This window comes from Lissotriton helveticus, chromosome 5_1, assembly GCF_964261635.1.
Source record: "Lissotriton helveticus chromosome 5_1, aLisHel1.1, whole genome shotgun sequence".
In the NCBI taxonomy this organism is placed as follows: Eukaryota; Metazoa; Chordata; class Amphibia; order Caudata; family Salamandridae; genus Lissotriton; species Lissotriton helveticus.
The window spans coordinates 1430751032-1430769690 of record NC_136065.1 but is presented as its reverse complement, the minus strand read 5'-3'; the positions used below and the strand labels follow the sequence as shown (position 1 = coordinate 1430769690).

Sequence of the window (18659 nt, the reverse complement as noted above, 5' to 3'; positions counted from 1 at the left end):
CCCACCAGATAAGGAGTCTAAACTCCTTCACGCCTCTGGCAAACGAACGGAGTCACAGGCAGCAAACATATGGCGCATCGCCAATACTCAAGCGCTACTAGCAAGATATGATAGGGCACATTATGGTGAGCTGGAATCCATAATGCAGCATCTACCAGATAAATATAAAAATAGGGCCAATGAACTCATACAGGAAAGTAAAACTATCACCAATCCCTCATCCGTTGTGCCCTAGATGCCGCAGATACTGCTTCAAGGGCAATTAACACCAGCGTCCTTTTGCGTAGGCATGTCTTGCTCCGTATTTCAGGTTTCAAACCTGAAGTCCAAAATTCCACCCTCAACCAGCCATTCGATGAGAAACACCTATTTGGCCCTAATGTCGATGTATCTTTAGAGAAGATGAAAAAAAGATAGACACAGCTAAATCTATGAGAGCCTTGCAGTCACAAGCTCCCAGACGTTCCTTTCGTCGTCCATCCTACAGAGGCAACACAAGAGGCTACTCCTCCGATAGCCCCTCCACTTCTTATAAGACCCCTAGCCAATCCACCTTCACTAAGGGCTACCTAAGAGAGAGTTACAGGGGTAACAATAACAAACGCAGAGGTAAGACAAACAACTCCCGCTCTGCCTCCACCCCTACCCAATGACTTTCCTCCACTTCCCCCTCACCATTCCACTCCAGTGGTGGGGGAGACTACAACAATTCCTTCCTGTCTGGACCAACATCTCATCAGACAGGTGGGTGCGACAAATTATTCAATCAGGTTACTGTCTAGAACTAACATCTACCCCCCCAAACATACCACCCAAACAGTGTCCAATGTCACAAGAGCATCTATTACTGCTAAAGCAAGAAGTAATATACCTACTAGAAAAAAGTGCAATAGAACCAGTCCCTCTGCACCAACAAAGCAAGGGAGTTTACTCCCTATACTTTCTTATCCCAAAGAAGGACGGCTCTCTAAGGCCTATTCTAGACCTCAGACCCCTAAACATATACATACAGTAAGACCATTTTCACATGGTCACACTCCCAACAAGTCCTTCCTCTTCTTTTACAAAATTACTTCCTTGCTACTCTAGATCTCAAGGACGCATACTTCCACATTCCCATTCACAAGGCTCACAGGAAGTATCTCCGATTTATAATAGACGGTCAGCACTATCAATTCAAAGTACTCCCATTCGGAGTCACAAAAGCACCAAGAGTATTCACCACGTGCCTAGCAGTAGTGGCAGCACACTTAAGACAACACATCCACGTCTTCCCATACCTAGAAGACTGGCTCATAAAAGCCAGCTCCTACAACCAGTGTGTACAACACACTCATGCCACTATCCAACTGCTTCACGACTTGGGGTTCACAATAAACCACACCAAGTCCCATCTGCAGCCGTCCAAAGTACAACAATACCTTGGTGCCACAATAAACACCTCAACAGCGCTAGCTTATTCCTCTCCGGTAAGGATAGCGAGCATGCAAGGTCTTCGCACAAAGTTTCAGCCTCAACACTCCCTTCCAGCTCGAGTGTTCATCCAGCTCATAGGGATGATGGCCTCTTGCATTTTCATAGTGCCACATGTAAGACTACAAATGCGTCCTTTCCAAGAGTGCTTAGCACGCCAATGGAACTAGGCTCAAGGTCAATTGACAGATCTAGTGTTGGTGGATGGTCGGACTCATCACTCTCTGCAGTGGTGGAACACCAAAAACCTTTCCAAAGGGCGACCGTTCCTAGAGCCAGTTCCTCAGATAGTCTTGACAGCGGACGCATCGTCCTCCGGCTGGGGAGCCCACCTACTGCAACATACCATGCAAGGCAGGTGGAAACCACAACAAAAGTTACTCCATATCAACCACCTGGAGTTACTAACCATATTCCTAGCATTAAAAGCACTCCAAAAGCAAATATCAAACAAGGCTGTGTAAGTCCACACAGACAACATGACAGCCATGTATTACATACAGAAGCAGGGCGGAACACACTCACTGCAAATCTCTCAGCTAACACAGGACATATGGTGGTGGGCTATACCTCAAAACATATTCCTTTTAGCCCAGCATGTTCCAGGAGTACAAAACACCATGGCAGATCTGTTAAGTCGTCAGACGCAACAGATCCACGAGTGGGAACTTCATCCGCAAGTTCTTCAACCATTCTTTCAGATGTGGGGACAACTCAGATAGACCTCTTTGCCACCCACAAAAACGCCAAATGCCTAAGGCTCGCCACTAGATATCCACACCCACTGTCCAAAGGCAATGCGATATGGATGAACTGGTCAGGCAGATTTGCGTACGCTTTTCCGCCTCTCCCACTCATGCCACTAGTAGTACGCAAACTACAGCAGCATTCTCTAACCCTCATCCTAGTTGCTCCAATGTGGTCCAGACAGCCGTGGTACACCACACTGCTACAACTGTCTGTAGCACCGCACCAAAAACTATACCTATCTCCACACCTTTTAACCCAGAACCGTGGGGAGATCAGACACCCGGACCCAGCTCAGCTCAACCTTGTGATCTGGCTCCTGAAATCCTAGAATTCGGATATCTTAACCTTCCTCCTGACTGCATGAACGTCATAAAAGAAGCAAGATGTCCAACCACTAGAGCATGCTATACAGCTAAGTGGAAACACTTTGTAATATATTGTCACAACAACAATATTAATCCCCTGGATGTGTCTATTCAACACATCATTGGATACTTATTACACCTCCAAAGATGTAACTTAGCCTACACGTCTATTAGACTGCATCTTGCTGCCATAGCAGCATATCTACAAAATAGACAGCATCTATCTCTGTTCAGAGTGCCTGCTATAAAAGCCTTTATGGAAGGTCTCAAGAGAATAATTCCTCCCAGAGTTCCACCTTCACCAGTGTGGAATTTGAACATTGTTCTCACACGGCTAATGGGACCTCCCTTTGAACCTTTACATAAATGTGAACTATAATTTTTAACATGGAAGGTTGCGTCCCTAGTAGCTATTACTTCTCTACGGAGAGTTAGTGAACTACAAACATTAACCATTCAAGAACCTTTCAGAAAGAGCTCTTCATACCCTAGATGTCAAAAGAGTATTGCTGTACTACATTGAGAGAACACAACCCTTTCGTAAGACCAAGGCATACAGATTTGCTACCACAAAGCTAAACGTATGTTATCTGTTCCTCTTAAAGCCCACTCTACAAGGAAAATAGGGGCTTCAATGGCATTTTAAGGGAACATTCCCTTAGATGACATCTGCAAAGCAGCTACATGGTCTACCCGCACACATTCACAAAACACTATTGTGTAGATGTGCAAACTAAACAACAAGCTAATGTGGGCCAGGCTGTTCTCAAAACACTATTTCAAACTACTGCAATAGATACGGGTAGTCGCCGCTAAGAGTGGGTACTGCTGTACAATCTATGCACAGTGTGTAATCTGCAGCTCATATGCCTCAAACGAAAAATGCTACTTACCAGTATGCATCTGTTCTTGGCATGTAGAGCTGCAGAGTTACACACGCCCACCCGACTACTTTTATCCGTTCCAGTATCATCTTAATTAGATACAGCTTACATGGACATCCTTCCTTGTCTTGCAAAGCTTCATCATTTCCTTAATGGCGAAAAACAATCTGAGGATGGAGGAGATGCCCATGCGCAAAGTGGTTCAAAGGAGGAGTCGCCTATCTCGTGACTTCCAAAGAACTTTTCAGGACAAAAACAAGTGCAAACATCCGGGCCCAACGCTAGGTGGCGATCCTTGCACAGTGTGCAACTCTGCAGCTCTACATGCCAAGAACAGATGCATACTGGTAAATAGCATTTTCCTTTCTTTGGGACGTATCTTACCCTAAGTGAGGTACTTGTAGCTATTGTATAGCTCTGACCTACGCTGGGAGGGTGTGGACTCCCCTTGTGGGTTCCTCGCCTTTCCTGGCGTTCCTGTATGCTGCTGGTGCGATTTCTTTGAATCTTGTCTCTTCAGGATCTGCTGCATTGCTGGTCCGGCTTTGGCATGCCAGCTGCGGTGTTGCGCTGTGGTGTTTCTGCCCCCCCCCCTCCCCCCCTTTTTGTATGGCGTTTTAGCCTGGTCCTCTGACTGGTGTTCCAGGGGGGATTAGATTTTCTGGTCTTTTCCTGTGTTCTGGTGGGCGGCCTTGTCCGTCCTACGTAATTCTTCTCCTCTCTTCTGGCGTGGGTCGGGGTTTGTTTGGAGCAGCCTTCCTATTGGGATTGTGCTGGATTTCCATGGTATTTGCCTTCGTCTTGCGGTCGGCTTGATATGGGTGCTCGGCTTCATGGTTCTGGCCTGCTGCTGGCGGTGCATGCCTGCTCTCCACAGATGGGGGTCCTGGCGTAGGCCCTTGTGCCCTTGCCTTTGTTTTGCTGGAGCCCTGTGAGCAACTTATTTCTTCTCTCGCCTGCCTTTCTTGACTGTGGCACCGTTCCTGCCATGCCCCCTGACGCGAGGCAGAGGCCATTACGCTGTCCCCTTCACTTGTGTGTGCTCCTGTGGAGGACCTTGCCCTATTTCTACCTCTTTTCCTTAGAATTTTGGGTGACTCTTTTCTTCCTCTGTACTCCTCTGCCGTTGTCTGTATCTCCGGGGTTTTCTGGTGGAGGTCCCTGGTTCATTGGATGGACTGGGGGGTGTCCTGACCTCCCCTCGCCTCGTCCTTGCTTCGTTCTACTTGGTGGGGGCTGGCCCTCCTTCTTGGCCCCATTGCACATCACCTGCTGGGGCTCTGTGTTTTTTCCTACTGGGAGGCTCTCTCTCAGGCCTTCCTCCCTTTTGGGTATGGCTAGGGTATCTATTCTACGTTAAGGAATCTGTGGCTAGTAGTCTCTATCAGATGTACAAGTTACTTACCTTCGGTAACGGTGTATCTGGTAGAGACGATTCTAGCTGCAGATTCCTTAACGTCCCGCCCTTCCTCCCTGTTCTGCGAGGACCTTCAGCTTAGTCTTCTGCACTTGCCTGCCTCCGGGTGGTTTTGTCTCCTGCGCGTGCCCTCCTTCCCTTCCTCCCTGGTGGGATGCTCGTTCTGTTTGGTTGATTCACTCCTTCATTTCTGGTGATTGGTTGGGTGGTCCATGGGTACTTCTGTGTCCCTTCACCATGGTCTTCCAGTGTGGGGCCTACTCATGACCTTTTTCATTGCTTGAACGTTTGTCTCCTCTGCAGTCCTCTGAGTTGGGGTCTCTTGGTTGTGCCTCGACCCTTTGTTCTTTACAGTGAATGCTCCTCTCCTTGTTGGTGTGGTCTTGGGGTAAATTGTTGTTACTCTTCTGTGCTGGCCTTATTCTCCCTCACTGTCATAGGCTGCGGTTGCGGGCCTTTTTCCTCTGTTGTGGCGTTTTTCACCTGTTTTTTGTCCCCTGGGAGGATATTGTAGTTGCTTGCAGGGTTGCTTTGCTGTAGCTGTGCTCTGCTCCTCCCTGCTCTGACTTTCGGTGCCACTGTGCCTGCCACTGTGCCGGATGATGCTGTTTTTCACCATTCGTTTCTTACCTTTTGGTTATCTAATTTTTTCGCACACTGTTCCCATATTTTCTCAGTTTTTGGTTTGTGATGGCTCCGCGTTGTGGTGCGGAAAAGTTCTCAGAAGAAAACTGACATTGGCGCGCCGGGGTGGGGCTTATGTGACATTGCTGACGTCCTGTCCGCGGACGACAACAATGCGGAATCACGACGTAACGCCCCCGGTGCGCAGAGATGCTATGGCAAAGAAGAACATTTTTCGGATTCAGTGTCACGCCTGGGGATAATTCTACATTAACGAATCTGTGGCTAGAATCGTCTCTACCAGATACACTGTTAGCGAAGGTAAGTAACTTGTACTTCAAAACCATATACTCTGGATGGCTTTACTGCGAACTTCTTATAATATCTGAAAATGGCCTTTGATATTGTAGGGGCCTGCTCTTGCCGTTTGGCCCTCACATGAGACACGGGGCACCCTGCCTTAGGTGACTTACCTAGGCCTCATGCAGTGCTTGGCAGGCATGGCCGATAGGGATGTGTGCCATGTCGACTGTTCACTTTTAGCTACACCAAAACACGCAGGCTTCAATGGCAATGGTGTATGTTTGTGATGAGCGGTCTCTGAGGGTGCCATAATACATGCTGCAGCTTTCAGAGGCCTTTCCTTCACTACCATGCCCGTGGTACCATATGTGCCATAGGTACATATGGTATGAAGTTATAGGTAGGCCAGATTGTGGAAGTGTTTAGGGAAAGAACACAAGCCCATGGAACCTAAGTGGCAGGGACCCAGGGGACACTCTGTCAACTTGCATCAGGTATCAAGCAAAAAAGTTGGGAGCAACCATGCAGAAAGGGCAGTTGCCTACAGTTGGTCTGTAAAACATAGGCCAGAAGTGCTAACAAAAAACATTTACAGTGCCCACTGCAAGGTCTTGCTGGGCTAAGGAGATAAAATTAAAACATGCTACAGCTTTGCATATAAGGGATCAGTGTCTCGGTCACCACACCAGTTTATAAATGTGTCCCAGTGCCTGGCATAAATTGATTTTGTGGAGGGTTGTCTGGCAAAAAATAAGACATCGTTCACTTCAGATAGCAAATCTATCAGTCTTGCCGCTGATCAGTCTCCACCCATGGAGGTGGAGATTGCATAGATAAGGGTAGAGGAGTGTGTCAGATGATGCCTGCTCAGTTAGTTTTCCCTGGCATTCAGAGACCTTGCCAAGTGGTTGGTGGCCAGAAAGATGCCCTGTAACTCCAGCCAACTTCAGAGGTGCAGAGCCAGAGCTTCCTGATGCAGAACACCCTGCTTGTTAAAGTACAACATGGTGGTAGTACTGTCTTTTAGAAACTGCACCAGCCTCCCCTTGGAACCTTCCACTGCTTCCCCAGCTGAGCCAGCTCATCTCGATCTCTTGCCCATGACACCACCAACAGTAATGCGCCAGTCACCTTGGGTGGGGTAGGGCAAGTGACCTGCTGAAATAATTCTTGCTCAACATCGATTCACCCTTCCATGTTGGACAGTCCATCACCCTTTCAGTACTCTTTGCTCTCTCTAACCACTTGAAGGAGGATAAGAGGCCCCTTCGGTGGAACACTGAAAGGGCTTTAAGATTTTAGAAAGATCTTACCAAGGGTCATCGTGAGTGCAATCAGCTTTTTCTGGCATTCTCTGGAGCAAAGGAAAGGAAGGTTGTGCAGAAAAGGAACCTGTAGAGGTGGAGTCCTCTACATTAAGATTTCTTACACACTGGCAAAGAAGCAGTTCCTGGAATATCTGTCCTTGACATCTGCCAAGCTGTGATGTGGCTTTCCATGCTTACATTCATGAACCACTACTGTCTTGACAGCTAGGTCCGATGGGAAGGACACCTCTTGGTTGTGCAAGACCTTTTGGTTTGAGTCAACTCCAAAGACCTTCCACCTTGGGGAGGTAAGACTTTGGTATCCTAAATTGAGGAATCTTTAGTTAGCAGTATCAATTGGAAGTAATTTATTTACTTTTGGTAACACTCTTTCCTGATGGGTAGTCAAACCTCAGATTCTTAAAAAAGTACCCACTCTCACCTCCCTGTTCTGTGAAATGGATGTTTTGAACATTTATAAAGGTCCCAAGTTATTGCTCTGCATACTGTAACCATCAATGTATCACACTCTGCATCTGAGGACACTGAAAAAGGCAAGAAACCAATGTTTGCGTGGAGTGATGGTGCCTGCATGTGTCTCCGGTCCATTGTTTACAGCGCAGCATGGATCCAGTGTGGAGTCGCACAGCGCCACCTAGCAGCTCTTGGGAGCGCTGGTTCTTACGCTTGGGGCTTTTATCAGGAGGGACCTTCGAAATGCAGAATCTCCGTGTAGAGCATTGTCTCTCCATTGGAGTTCATAGTGGCAGCTCAGGGCTCATGGTCTTTCACCTAACTGCTGTCAGCTATTGTTATTAAAGGCTATTGTAAGTATCTGAAAGAGACACGTTAGTATTAGATTCCCTACCTTAGAATATCCCCAGGCGTCAGACTGGATCCGGAAATTTTTGCGTAGCAGTACCCTTGCGCGTCGGTAGGCGTCGTCTGCGGCTTCGCGTCCGGCGTCGTGGGCGCCGTGATGACGTCGTCAGAGTACTTAGACGCCGCCTCCGCGTGCTGACGTCAGTTCTTCTTTTTTCCGCGCCAGCAGCGCAGATCCGGAAAAAGTGGTACTTTAGTCACTTTTTGACTAACTCTATTTTTGATCACCTTTTTCGAGTCTTCGACTCCTATTCGGTGCCGGTAGGGATGCCTGGTTTCAAGCCCTGTGAGGATTGCGACCGACTGATGTCGGTGACGGACCCTCACCGTCGGTGTCTCCACTGTCTAGGCGTCGACCACGACGACAAGGCCTGTTCCGACTGCCGGGCCCTGACTTCGAAGGCTAGACGGGAGCGGTCCCATAAGTGGCTCGAACTCCGGCAGTCGGCCCTGCGCCACGAGAGGTCCCGGTCCGGACGGAGGTCGAGGGACCGGGACCGGGAGCGGAGCCATCGTAGCTCCGGGAGTCAACATCACTCCTCTGGGTCGAAGTCGTCAGGTAAGCACAAGAAGTCGAAGAGACGTCATCGCTCTTCCGACTCTCCCCAACGCTCGCGCGACGCGGCCGGGGGTTCAGGTGGCACCGCCTCCGGCTTCATACCCTTCGGTCCCTGGGCCTAACGCGACGCCGGAGGAGATCGAGCGGTTCCTCATGGCCATGAGATCCCTCTCTCCTCCGACGGGCTCCGCGGCGCCTTTGGGCCCAGCGGACCCGTCTGGGGGTCCTAGCGGGTCGGCGGCTCCGGCCCCGACGCCGTCGGGTGCTTCGCCTCTGGCGCCGCAGGGCCCCGCTGGATCCGGGTCGCCGCCGGTGGATTTAACGACCTCCCCGGTGTCGCCCCGTTACCTCACTCGACCCGGTTCGGCGCCGTTTTACGCCGTTCGGAGAGTTTACTTTCCATGAACCGGAGCCATCCTTTGTTGAACCTGACTACCAGGTGATGGGTGATGAGGAGTATTGGGAGGGGTCTGAGGACCCTCTGGCACGTGAATGCCAGTCTCATGAGGACTGGGCAGGTGAACTTGGGGATGCCAGTGCTCTGGACACTTCGCCCAACACTGGCTTTGTCTCGCCTCCTACCGTGGCTACGGAGGAGGGGGTAACCTACAGTGTGGTGTTGACGAGGGCAGCCAAGGCCTTGGGCCTTGAGCTCCCCGTCGCTGCCGTGAGGACTAACCTCCTCACTGAGGTCCTTAAACCGCAATCATGCTCAGCTGAGCCTCTGCTGCCATTTAATGAGGCCTTGACCGACGTTCTTTTGGGCACTTGGTCCAAGCCCTCTAGATAGGAACGTGGCCAGACGCCACCGCCCGGCTCCGGTTACCCATGTTTCCTGTCCACCCACCCCACCCCCGAGAGCCTGGTCATCCAGGCCTCCAATTCCCAGAACGCATTCCCGTCGGCTCCGCCGGACAGGGAATCCAAGAGGTATGAGCAGTACGGTAAAAAGATCTTCTCATCCCTTAGTCTGGGACTGCGGTCTTCCAACACCGCATGCCTCTTGGGCCGCTACACCCACACTCTGTGGGATACGGTTGCGGAAGTGCTGCCAGAGTGTCCGTTGGAGGTACGAGCCAAACTCGGCCAAGCCCTTGTGGAGGGCCGGGATGCAGCCAGATATTCTATCCGGTGTGGGCTGGATACCACCGACTCACTAGGTAGAGCGATGGCAACGACAGTGGCGGTCAGACGTCACGCCTGGTTGAGGTCCGCCAACTTTTCGGCCGATGTCCAAAACACACTGATGGACATGCCGTTTGATGGCCGTCGCCTCTTTGGCGACAAGGCAGACCATGCGCTTGAGCGCTTTAAGGACTCCAGGGCTACGGCCAAGTCCTTGGGCCATTCGGCCCCGCGCCAGCAATCGGCTGCCTTTCACTCCTTTCGTGGCCACGGAAGGGGTGTACCCACACGTGCTGTCAGCCACGTTCCGCAGGGTAATACCCAACGCGGTGGCGGCCGTGGAAACCGCCGTGGTGGCGGTCGGGGACAACGGCGAGGTCAGTCCACACCTTCCCCCGCAGCATCCGCCTCAAAACCCTCCTAGTCCGTGCTTTCAGGCCCATGTGACGCCAGTGGGAGGCAGGGTTCGCCATCACCTCCTCCACTGGCGCACCATCACTTCGGACAGGTGGGTGCTGCAGATCGTCCGAAGGGGCTACTCCCTCCCTTCGAGGCGACTCCTCCAGCCATGCCACCGCAGAACCACCGTGTATCGGGGGATCATTTGCGACTTCTGCAGGAGGAAGTTACGGCCCTCTTGGCCAAGGGGGCCATCGAGCGCGTTCCTGGGCCAGAAGTAGGGTGTGGTTGCTACTCCCACTACTTTCTGGTACCCAAGAAGGGCAAAGGGGGCCTACGCCCTATCTTGGACCTACAGAGCGTCAACGGCTTCCTCCGGAAGGAGAAGTTCAAAATGCTGACACTGGCTCAGGTCTTAGCTGCCCTGGACCCAGGAGGCTGGATGGTAGCGTTGGACTTGCAGGACGCTTATTTCCACATCCCCGTCCTGCCGGCCCACCGGCGCTACCTGCGGTTCACGGTTGGCCACGAGCACTTTCAGTATACCGTGCTCCCCTTCGGCCTTACCAGCGCCCCACGGGTGTTCACAAAGGTGATGGCAGTGGTCGCAGCTCATCTGCGCAGGTTAGGGGTTTCAGTCTTGCCCTACCTCGACGACTGGTTGTTGAAGGCGGGCTCGCCCCAGACAGTCGTCAGCCACCTCCAGACTGCGGCAGATCTCCTGCACCAGCTGGGGTTCTCCATCAATGTGCCAAAGTCACACCTGTGCCCCTCTCAGAAGCTCCACTTCATCGGAGCGGTTCTGGACTCGGCGCAGTTTCGGGTCTATCCACCCGAACAGCGGGTCCGAGATATTCAGGCTCTGATTCCCATCTTTCAGCCGTTATCCCGGGTCTCAGTCAGGTTGACGCTGCGGCTTCTGGGGCTGATGGCCTCCTGCATCCTACTGGTGCACCACGCCAGGTGGCGGATGCGGGCTCTGCAGTGGGACCTGAAGTTTCAGTGGGCCCAGCATCAGGGCAACCTGTCCGACCACGTCCTGATCTCGGAGGGCACTGCGAGACAGCTGCAGTGGTGGCTCACGGACCGCGATTGGGTCAGCGGCAGATCCCTCTCCCTTCCCCAACCAGAGCACGTAGTTGTGACGGACGCGTCCCTCCAGGGCTGGGGAGGCCACATGGGAGAGGCGGAGATCAGAGGCCTCTGGTCTCCGGCGGAGGCCCGGCTCCACATCAACCTGTTGGAGTTACGGGCGATTCGTCTAGCACTGAAGGCATTCCTCCCCTCTGTCCGGGGGAGTGTAGTGCAGGTGTTCACGGACAACACCACAGCCATGTGGTAATGCAACAAACAGGGCGGGGTGGGGCCGTGGACCCTTTGCCAGGAGGCTCTGCGCCTCTGGCAATGGCTGGAACGCCAGGGCGTGACCCTGGTGGCTCAACACCTGGCAGGTTCTCTGAACGCCAGGGCGGACGAGCTCAGCCGTCGGTGCATGATGGATCACGAATGGCGTCTGAACTCGGACGTGGCGCAAGGCCTCTTTCGGCAATGGGGAGAGCCTTGGTTAGATCTATTCGCTACCGAAGAGAACGCGCAATGTCATCAGTTCTGCGCGGTGGAATTTCCAAGGCGGCACTCGCTCGGAGACGCTTTTCGTCGCGAGTGGAGTTGCGGTCTATTGTACGCCTTTCCGCCTATACCACTTCTGCCCAGAGTGCTGAAGAAGATCAAGCGCGACCGGGCACAAGTCATCCTTGTGGCTCCGGACTGGGCACGAAGGTACTGGTATCCAGAGCTACTCAGTATGTCAGTCGATCCCCCGGTTCGTCTGCCTCTTCAGGAGGACCTTCTGTCGCAGCAGCAGGGGACGGTCCTTCACCCGAACCTGTCCAGTCTCCACCTCCATGCTTGGAGATTGAGCGGCGACAGTTGAGGCCATTTGACTTGCCTCCTGAAGTCTGTAACGTCATTCTGGCAGTCAGGCGTCCCTCCACGATAACGGTATACGCCTGCAGGTGGAACAGATTTGTGGCATGGTGCACAGCAAAGGCTGTGGATCCTCTTGCTGCCCCTCTCTCTGAGGTTCTTCTCTTCCTTCTTTCTCTTGCCCAGCAGGGCTCTGCTCTGGGCACTATCAAGGGCTACCTTTCTGCCCTTTCAGCCTTTCTGAGGCTGCCTGATCAACCTTCTTTGTTCAAGTCCCCTATTGTAAATAGATTTCTAAAGGGCATCACTCATACATTCCCTCCTGTTCCGTTTGTGATGCCTCAGTGGGACTTGAATCTAGTTCTTACGTTTCTGATGCGCGCTCCCTTTGAGCCACTTCATAACTGTCCTCTCCGCCTTCTTACTTTGAAGACTGCTTTCCTGGTTGCCATCACCTCTGCCAGGAGAGTGAGTGAGCTCCAGGCCCTTTCTTGTACTCCACCTTTCCTTTCTGTCCATCCGGACAAAGTGGTGTTGCGTACTAAGCCATCTTTCCTGCCCAAGGTTGTCACGGCCTTCCACATCGGGCAGTCCATCATCTTGCCAACCTTCTTCCCGCCACCGCATCCCTCTAAAGAGGAAGAGCGGCTCCACCGTCTGGACCCAAAACGTGCGCTCATTCTACTTGGATCGCACACGCCAGTTCAGGGTGGATGACCAACTCTTTGTTGGTTACGTGGGCGCTAAGAAGGGGAAAGCGGTGCACAAGAGGACCATCTCTCGGTGGATCATCTTGTGTATCCAGGCATGTTACTCCTTGGCTAAAAAGGAGCCCCCTGTTGGATTGCGGGCTCATTCCACCCGAGCCACGGCGACTACAACTGCCCTGGGCCGGGGAGTGCCCTTACAAGACATCTGTCAGGCAGCTACGTGGGGATCGCTGCACACGTTTGCAAGACACTACTGCCTGGACAGCCAAGTCCGGAGGGATGGCTTCTTTGGCCGTTCTGTCCTCCAGGACTTTCTGGTGTGATTATTGGTTCGCAGACCCACCACCGGGGTTGGTATTGCTGGGGTATCTATTCGAAGGTAAGGAATCTAATACTAACGTGTCTCTTTCAGATGCACAAGTTACTACTTGTGTAACGATATATCTGTAAGAGTATTAGATTCCTTACCGACCCACCCATCCTCCCCGTTCTGCGAACCAATATCTAGGGTTAGGGTTACCCCTTTCAGGGCCCTAGTTTCAATGGCACCAGTGTTGGTTTTTAACATGGCTCAGCGCTTCTGGCGCGGAAAAGCTGTGTCTAAGAACTGACGTCAGCACGCGAAGGCGGCGTCTAAGTACTCCGACGTCATCACGGCGCCCACGACGCTGACGACAGACGCGGAGCCACAGACGACACCTACCGACGCGCAAGGGTACTGCTACGCAAAAATTTCCGGATCCAGTCTGACGCCTGGGGATATTCTAAGGTAAGGAATCTAATACTAACTAATATCTCTTACAGATATATCGTTACACAAGTAGTAACTTGTGCTTCAGGGATGTTGTATTCCAATGACTGTGTTGAGCGAGAGATACCATCCTTTTGTTGTTCAGCACTCTTGTTTTAGTCTTTGATGTTGAAGTCCTGGGATTAGGGACTAGGCATGCTGCTAGTAGGATTGATGTGCTAATGGCTGGGTGATAGCAGTCTACTTTACTTTTTCAGTAACCCTTAGTGTTTTAGACGTTCCAGCTTTGCCTTTGTAGGGTCCTATCTATTTGTTCTCCACCACATGTTTTCCTTTCTTCAGAGTGCTCACTACTCTGGGGAGTAAGGTAGAATGGCTAGTTTCCAGGCTATGATATCCCCTTGTCTGTGTTCCCATGGCAGCTCTGCATTGAGACTTTTGGAGTTGTAGGAGGTTTCGTCCTTGGTTACTTGTAGAGTGTTGTTGTCTCGAACAGCATTCTGGTGTTGGAATTGCCAATGTTTTATGCCCCCATTTGAGGGTGAGGATGTGGTTGTTGGGTTCTAATCCAAGTTGGTGTCCTGCTTAACCTCAACTGCATGAAGGGATCTGTGGTTGGGTGTCATGATTGCCTGTATGTTTTTTTAATCTGAGTCAAGGATATAAGTACTTGAACTTTGTAACAATTTAGTGATTATATACTGAAGGTGACTGTGTGACAATGAATTTTTAGACAAGAGTCTGTGTCATAATGGGATTAAGAGGAGTAGCTAGATGTACTGTTGAGGTATTGTGCTGGGTAGTTTATCTATAGTGTGGCTTGTTAATTTGTAGAAGGGATTTTCTTTAGCCTTTACTGTCTAGTGGTGGTATTGCATGGTAGGAGCCGATAGCTAGGTAAAGGTCTGCCTATGTAGTAATTTTGTCTCCTGGGCCTGAGTGTAATGAACTAATAAATGTATATTTTTCTCCTTACCCAGAGACCCCATCGTTCATAAGACCTCTGGAGGATAGAACAGTGTCCAGGGGTGAAACTGCTGTGTTGCAGTGTATTGCTGGAGGAAGTCCTCCCCCTCGCCTGAACTGGACCAAAGATGACGGGCCTTTGACCGTGACAGAAAGGCATTTCTTTGCTGCAGGCAATCAACTGCTTATAATTGTTGATGCTGGGCCGGAGGATGCTGGGAAGTATACATGTATCATGTCCAATACCCTTGGCACAGAGCGTGGACACATCTACCTTAATGTAATTTCGACCCCCAACTGTGACTCCTCTCCAAATACAGTTGGGTATGAAGATGATGGCTGGACCACAGTTGGTATTGTGATCATCGTAGTTGTGTGCTGTGTTGTGGGCACCTCTCTAGTATGGGTCATTGTCATATACCACATGAGACGGAAAAATGAAGACTACAGCATAACAAACACAGGTGAGTTTTCCATATAATTCTCATTGTACAGTGCAATTCATGTTTAAAAAATGTTGCTATGTTCACTGATTCAGATCTTCGAAACCTTACCTAGAATACTACCATACACATTTGGCTGAGCTGTTGCAGGGATTGCCTATGTTGGATGTGCTGTCCTCCAAAAAGTAAAATCATGTGTTTGTTATATGGGCCTCTGTTTCTGTAAGAGAATCAAATGTGTGATGCATTGCTTTACCTCAGATGATGAATGGATTGATTACCAGCATGATTATTCAGGAATAGAAGACATGGTTCTGTAACATAGTTGGAAGCCTGTAGGCACTGCCATACATCTGACTTTTTTAAAGTGGCATTTCCACAACTGAATTATTAAAGTCTTCCAAAATACTGCTTAAGGTGGCTTATGTTTACTACGGGCAGATTAATCTACAAATTCCTATTGACTTTTTCCAGATTAGACACGTAAACATATTTTCACAACATTTTCTTGAGTATATTTTTCACCTCTCTAAATATACTGCATGCAAGTTACTATTTATCTCTTATCTTTCTTACAGTGAGGCTGATCTTTGTACACATCCATTTATAAAATGTCCATTTTGTTTCCATTGATCTATTTGAAATTATGTCCGTCTGTCCAGTTACCCAAGAGCTATATATTTTTTATTTCTTCCTTCCCAATATATATCTATTAGTTTTAAAGCATGAGTAGGTGCTTTGTAAGGTATTTGTCTTCTAGGTTTGTAACTCCATCAATCGCAGAGTTAATACAGTTTTGGTATCTGAAAGGGATTCCTTCTTTTAGAATTACCCCCAGGCGTCAGACTGCATCAGGAAAAATTTTCTGTAGCAGTACTCCTGCATGTCGGTAGGTGGCGTCGGTTGACTCCGCATCCGATGTCGGCATCGCCGGGATGACGTTGCGTGTCTACTTAGATGCCGCTCCTGCGCACTGACATCAGTTCTTTCTTTTTCTGCACTAGCCAGCGCAGATCTGGAGAGAGCTTGCCCCTTGGTTATTTTTTGACTAAAGTTTTTTAAACTTTTGAGTCTTTGACTCCTGGTAGTATGAGGGATGTCCCATCATCGGACTGGCTACAAGCCTTGTGACTCCTGTCAAAAATGTATGTCCGTCACAGATCTGCACCTCATGTGCCTCTGGTGCTTGGAGCGTGACCACGACCTGAAGTCATGCTTCGACTGCCGGGCCATAAATCCAAAGTCTTTGCTGGAGCAGTCCCGGAAGCTCTTGGAGGCCCAGCAGTCCTATCCGTGTATCACCATTAATCATCGAAGTCTTCGCACTCCTCTGGTAAGTCAAAGCAGAAGAAGAAGGTGAAGAAGCATCATTGCTCTTCGCCTTCTCCCTGTCCATCGGCCAATGCGACGCAGGACCTGGAGCGTCATTTTCGGAGCCCGCTTCTGGGACGGCTCCGCACTTCTCTCCCTTTCCCGGAGTTCGAGCGTCCCCAGCCTTTTACGAAGATCTTCATAGCATCTTTGGGCAGCCCGACTCTGCCGGCGCGCCTTCGGGCCTGCTGACTATGGTGGGGACCCTGGGCCTTCGATATAGGCGGATTCGGCTCCAGTGCCAGAGGGCCCTCGAGGATCCATACCTGGATCCGGATCGGCGCCAGTCGACCTCACAGTACCTTCCCCGGCGCCAGTTCCAGTGACAACGCTCGCATGTCAGTTGTGCCCCCAACCGGCGTAACCCCAGCCCCACCCCCGACTTGGACACAATGCCAGACTGACTTTGCGCAACGTCAGTACTGGCTCCGGAGGGTAACTTCGTACCACTGTTCATCCGGAGTAAGATGAGTAGGACTGGGAGGGGTCTGTAGACCCTTTAGCTGACCAACTTGAAAAGTCAAACTGGTATGAGGAACTGGGTGATGGCAGTGGTTTGGATACCTCCCCAAACGTTGGCAGCTCTCACCTACTACCAAGGAGCTTTGTGCATAGTGGCGTTGCGTATGGCGCTGAGGCCTTGGGCTTCCTACGGCGGCAGTCAGGATTAACCTCCTGACAGAGGTACTTGCAGCGGCCTCTTCTGAGTACCTGCTGCCTTTTAATGAAGCCCTCACTGACGACAGTTGGTCCAAGCCCAGCACAGGGGCTCCTGTGTACAGGATGATTGCCCAACGCCACCGCCCGGCTTCGGTAGACCCACTTTTCCTCTCCCAACACCCTTCTCCCGAGAGCTTAGTGGTCCAATCCTCGTCTTCTAAGGGCGCCTCCCCTACTGCTCTCCCAGATAGGGAATCCAAGAAGCTTGACCACCTTGGGAAGAAGATATTTTTTTCCTCCAGCTTAGCGCTGCGGTCGGTGAACACCACATGCATCTTGGGCCGCTATGCCCATACAGTGTGGGATGCGGTTGCGCAAGTGCTGCCACAGTGCTCAGAGTAGGCCCAGGCCGTTCTCACCCGCACAGTGGCAGAGGGTCGAGATGCAGCAAAAGTACACCATTCGGTGTGAGCTGGATACCACTAAGACTGGGTACAACGGTTTCCACGTCAGTGGTCTTGAGGCGCTACGCCTGGTTGAGAATGTCTGGTTTCTCTGGGGATGTCCAATCCACCTTTGCCCTTTGATGGCTGTCGAATGTTTGGTGACAAGGCGGACTCAGTGCTCGAGCGCTTGAAGGATTCTAGGGCTGAGGGCCAGATCCTTGAGCCTCGCAGCAACCTCTCACCCCACGTTGTCCGCCTTTTGTCCCTTTTGTGGCTACAGAAGGGGTGAACCCACCACATTCTACCCAATCTGGCCACAGGGCCACGCAAGCTACTCAGTCTCTGCGTGGCCGCAGATGTGGGACGCAACAAAGTGGGGCTGAGGGCCAGTCCACCCATATCCCCTGAAGCAGCCTCCAAACCCTCCAAGTCTGACCTTTCAGGGTCACCAGAGGCCAGTGGGCGGCAGGATTCACCATCACCTCCCCCACTGGCAAAACATTACATCGGACAGGTGGGTTTTGCAGATAGTCCGAAGGGGCTACTCCCTCTCCTTCGAGACTACTTCTCCCTCGATTCCACCAGCACTCCATCGCCTGTCAGAGGATCATTTGGCCTTCCTCCACCAGGAAGTTGCAGCTCTCTTGGCCAAAGGATCTTTCGAAAAGGTCCCTCAGCCCTGCATCCCATTATAGACCTCAGGGCCCTCAACCGCTTCCTCCGGAATGAGAAGTTCCGAATGGTTACGTTAGCTCAAGTCCTGTCTCTCCTCGATCCTGGAGACTTGATGGTAGTGATGAACTTGCAGGATGCCTATTTCCACATCCCGTTCTGCCAGCCCACAGGCGTTACCTACGGTTCATGGTAGGCCATGAGCATTTTCAGTTTATCGTGCTCCCCTTTGGTCTTAGCAGAGCCCCTCTGGTGTTCACGAAAGTGATGGCGGTGGTCGCAGCTCATCTGCGCAGATCATAGGTTTCAGTCTTTCCCCTATCTTGACGACTGGCTGTTGAAGGCGTGCTCGCCCCAGGCTGTCATCTCCCACCTCCAGACTATAGCGGACCTCCTGCACTCGCTGGGGTTCACTAACAACGTGCTGAAGTCACACCTGATTCCCTCTCAGAAGCTTCTTTTTATCAGAGCTGTTCTGGATACACTGCAGTTTTGGGCTTATTCTCCTGAGCCGTGAGTCCGGGATATTTGGGCTATGATACCAATGTTTAAGCCTCTATCCCGGATTTCGGTGAGAATGACCGAGGCTGCTGGGCCTCATGGTGTCTAGATGGTGGATCATGCCA

At 51.2% G+C, this 18659-nt stretch overlaps 1 protein-coding gene across 1 annotated transcript in view; it reads left to right on the top strand.

The window, feature by feature from the left end:
• The window catches only part of LRIG2 (leucine rich repeats and immunoglobulin like domains 2), a 412722-nt gene that overhangs the window by 298787 nt on the left and 95276 nt on the right, over nt 1-18659 (top strand). The window contains exon 15 of the mRNA XM_078644436.1: nt 14456-14905. Coding sequence (XP_078500562.1) covers nt 14456-14905 — 450 coding nt within the window. The remainder of the gene's footprint in view (nt 1-14455; nt 14906-18659) is intronic.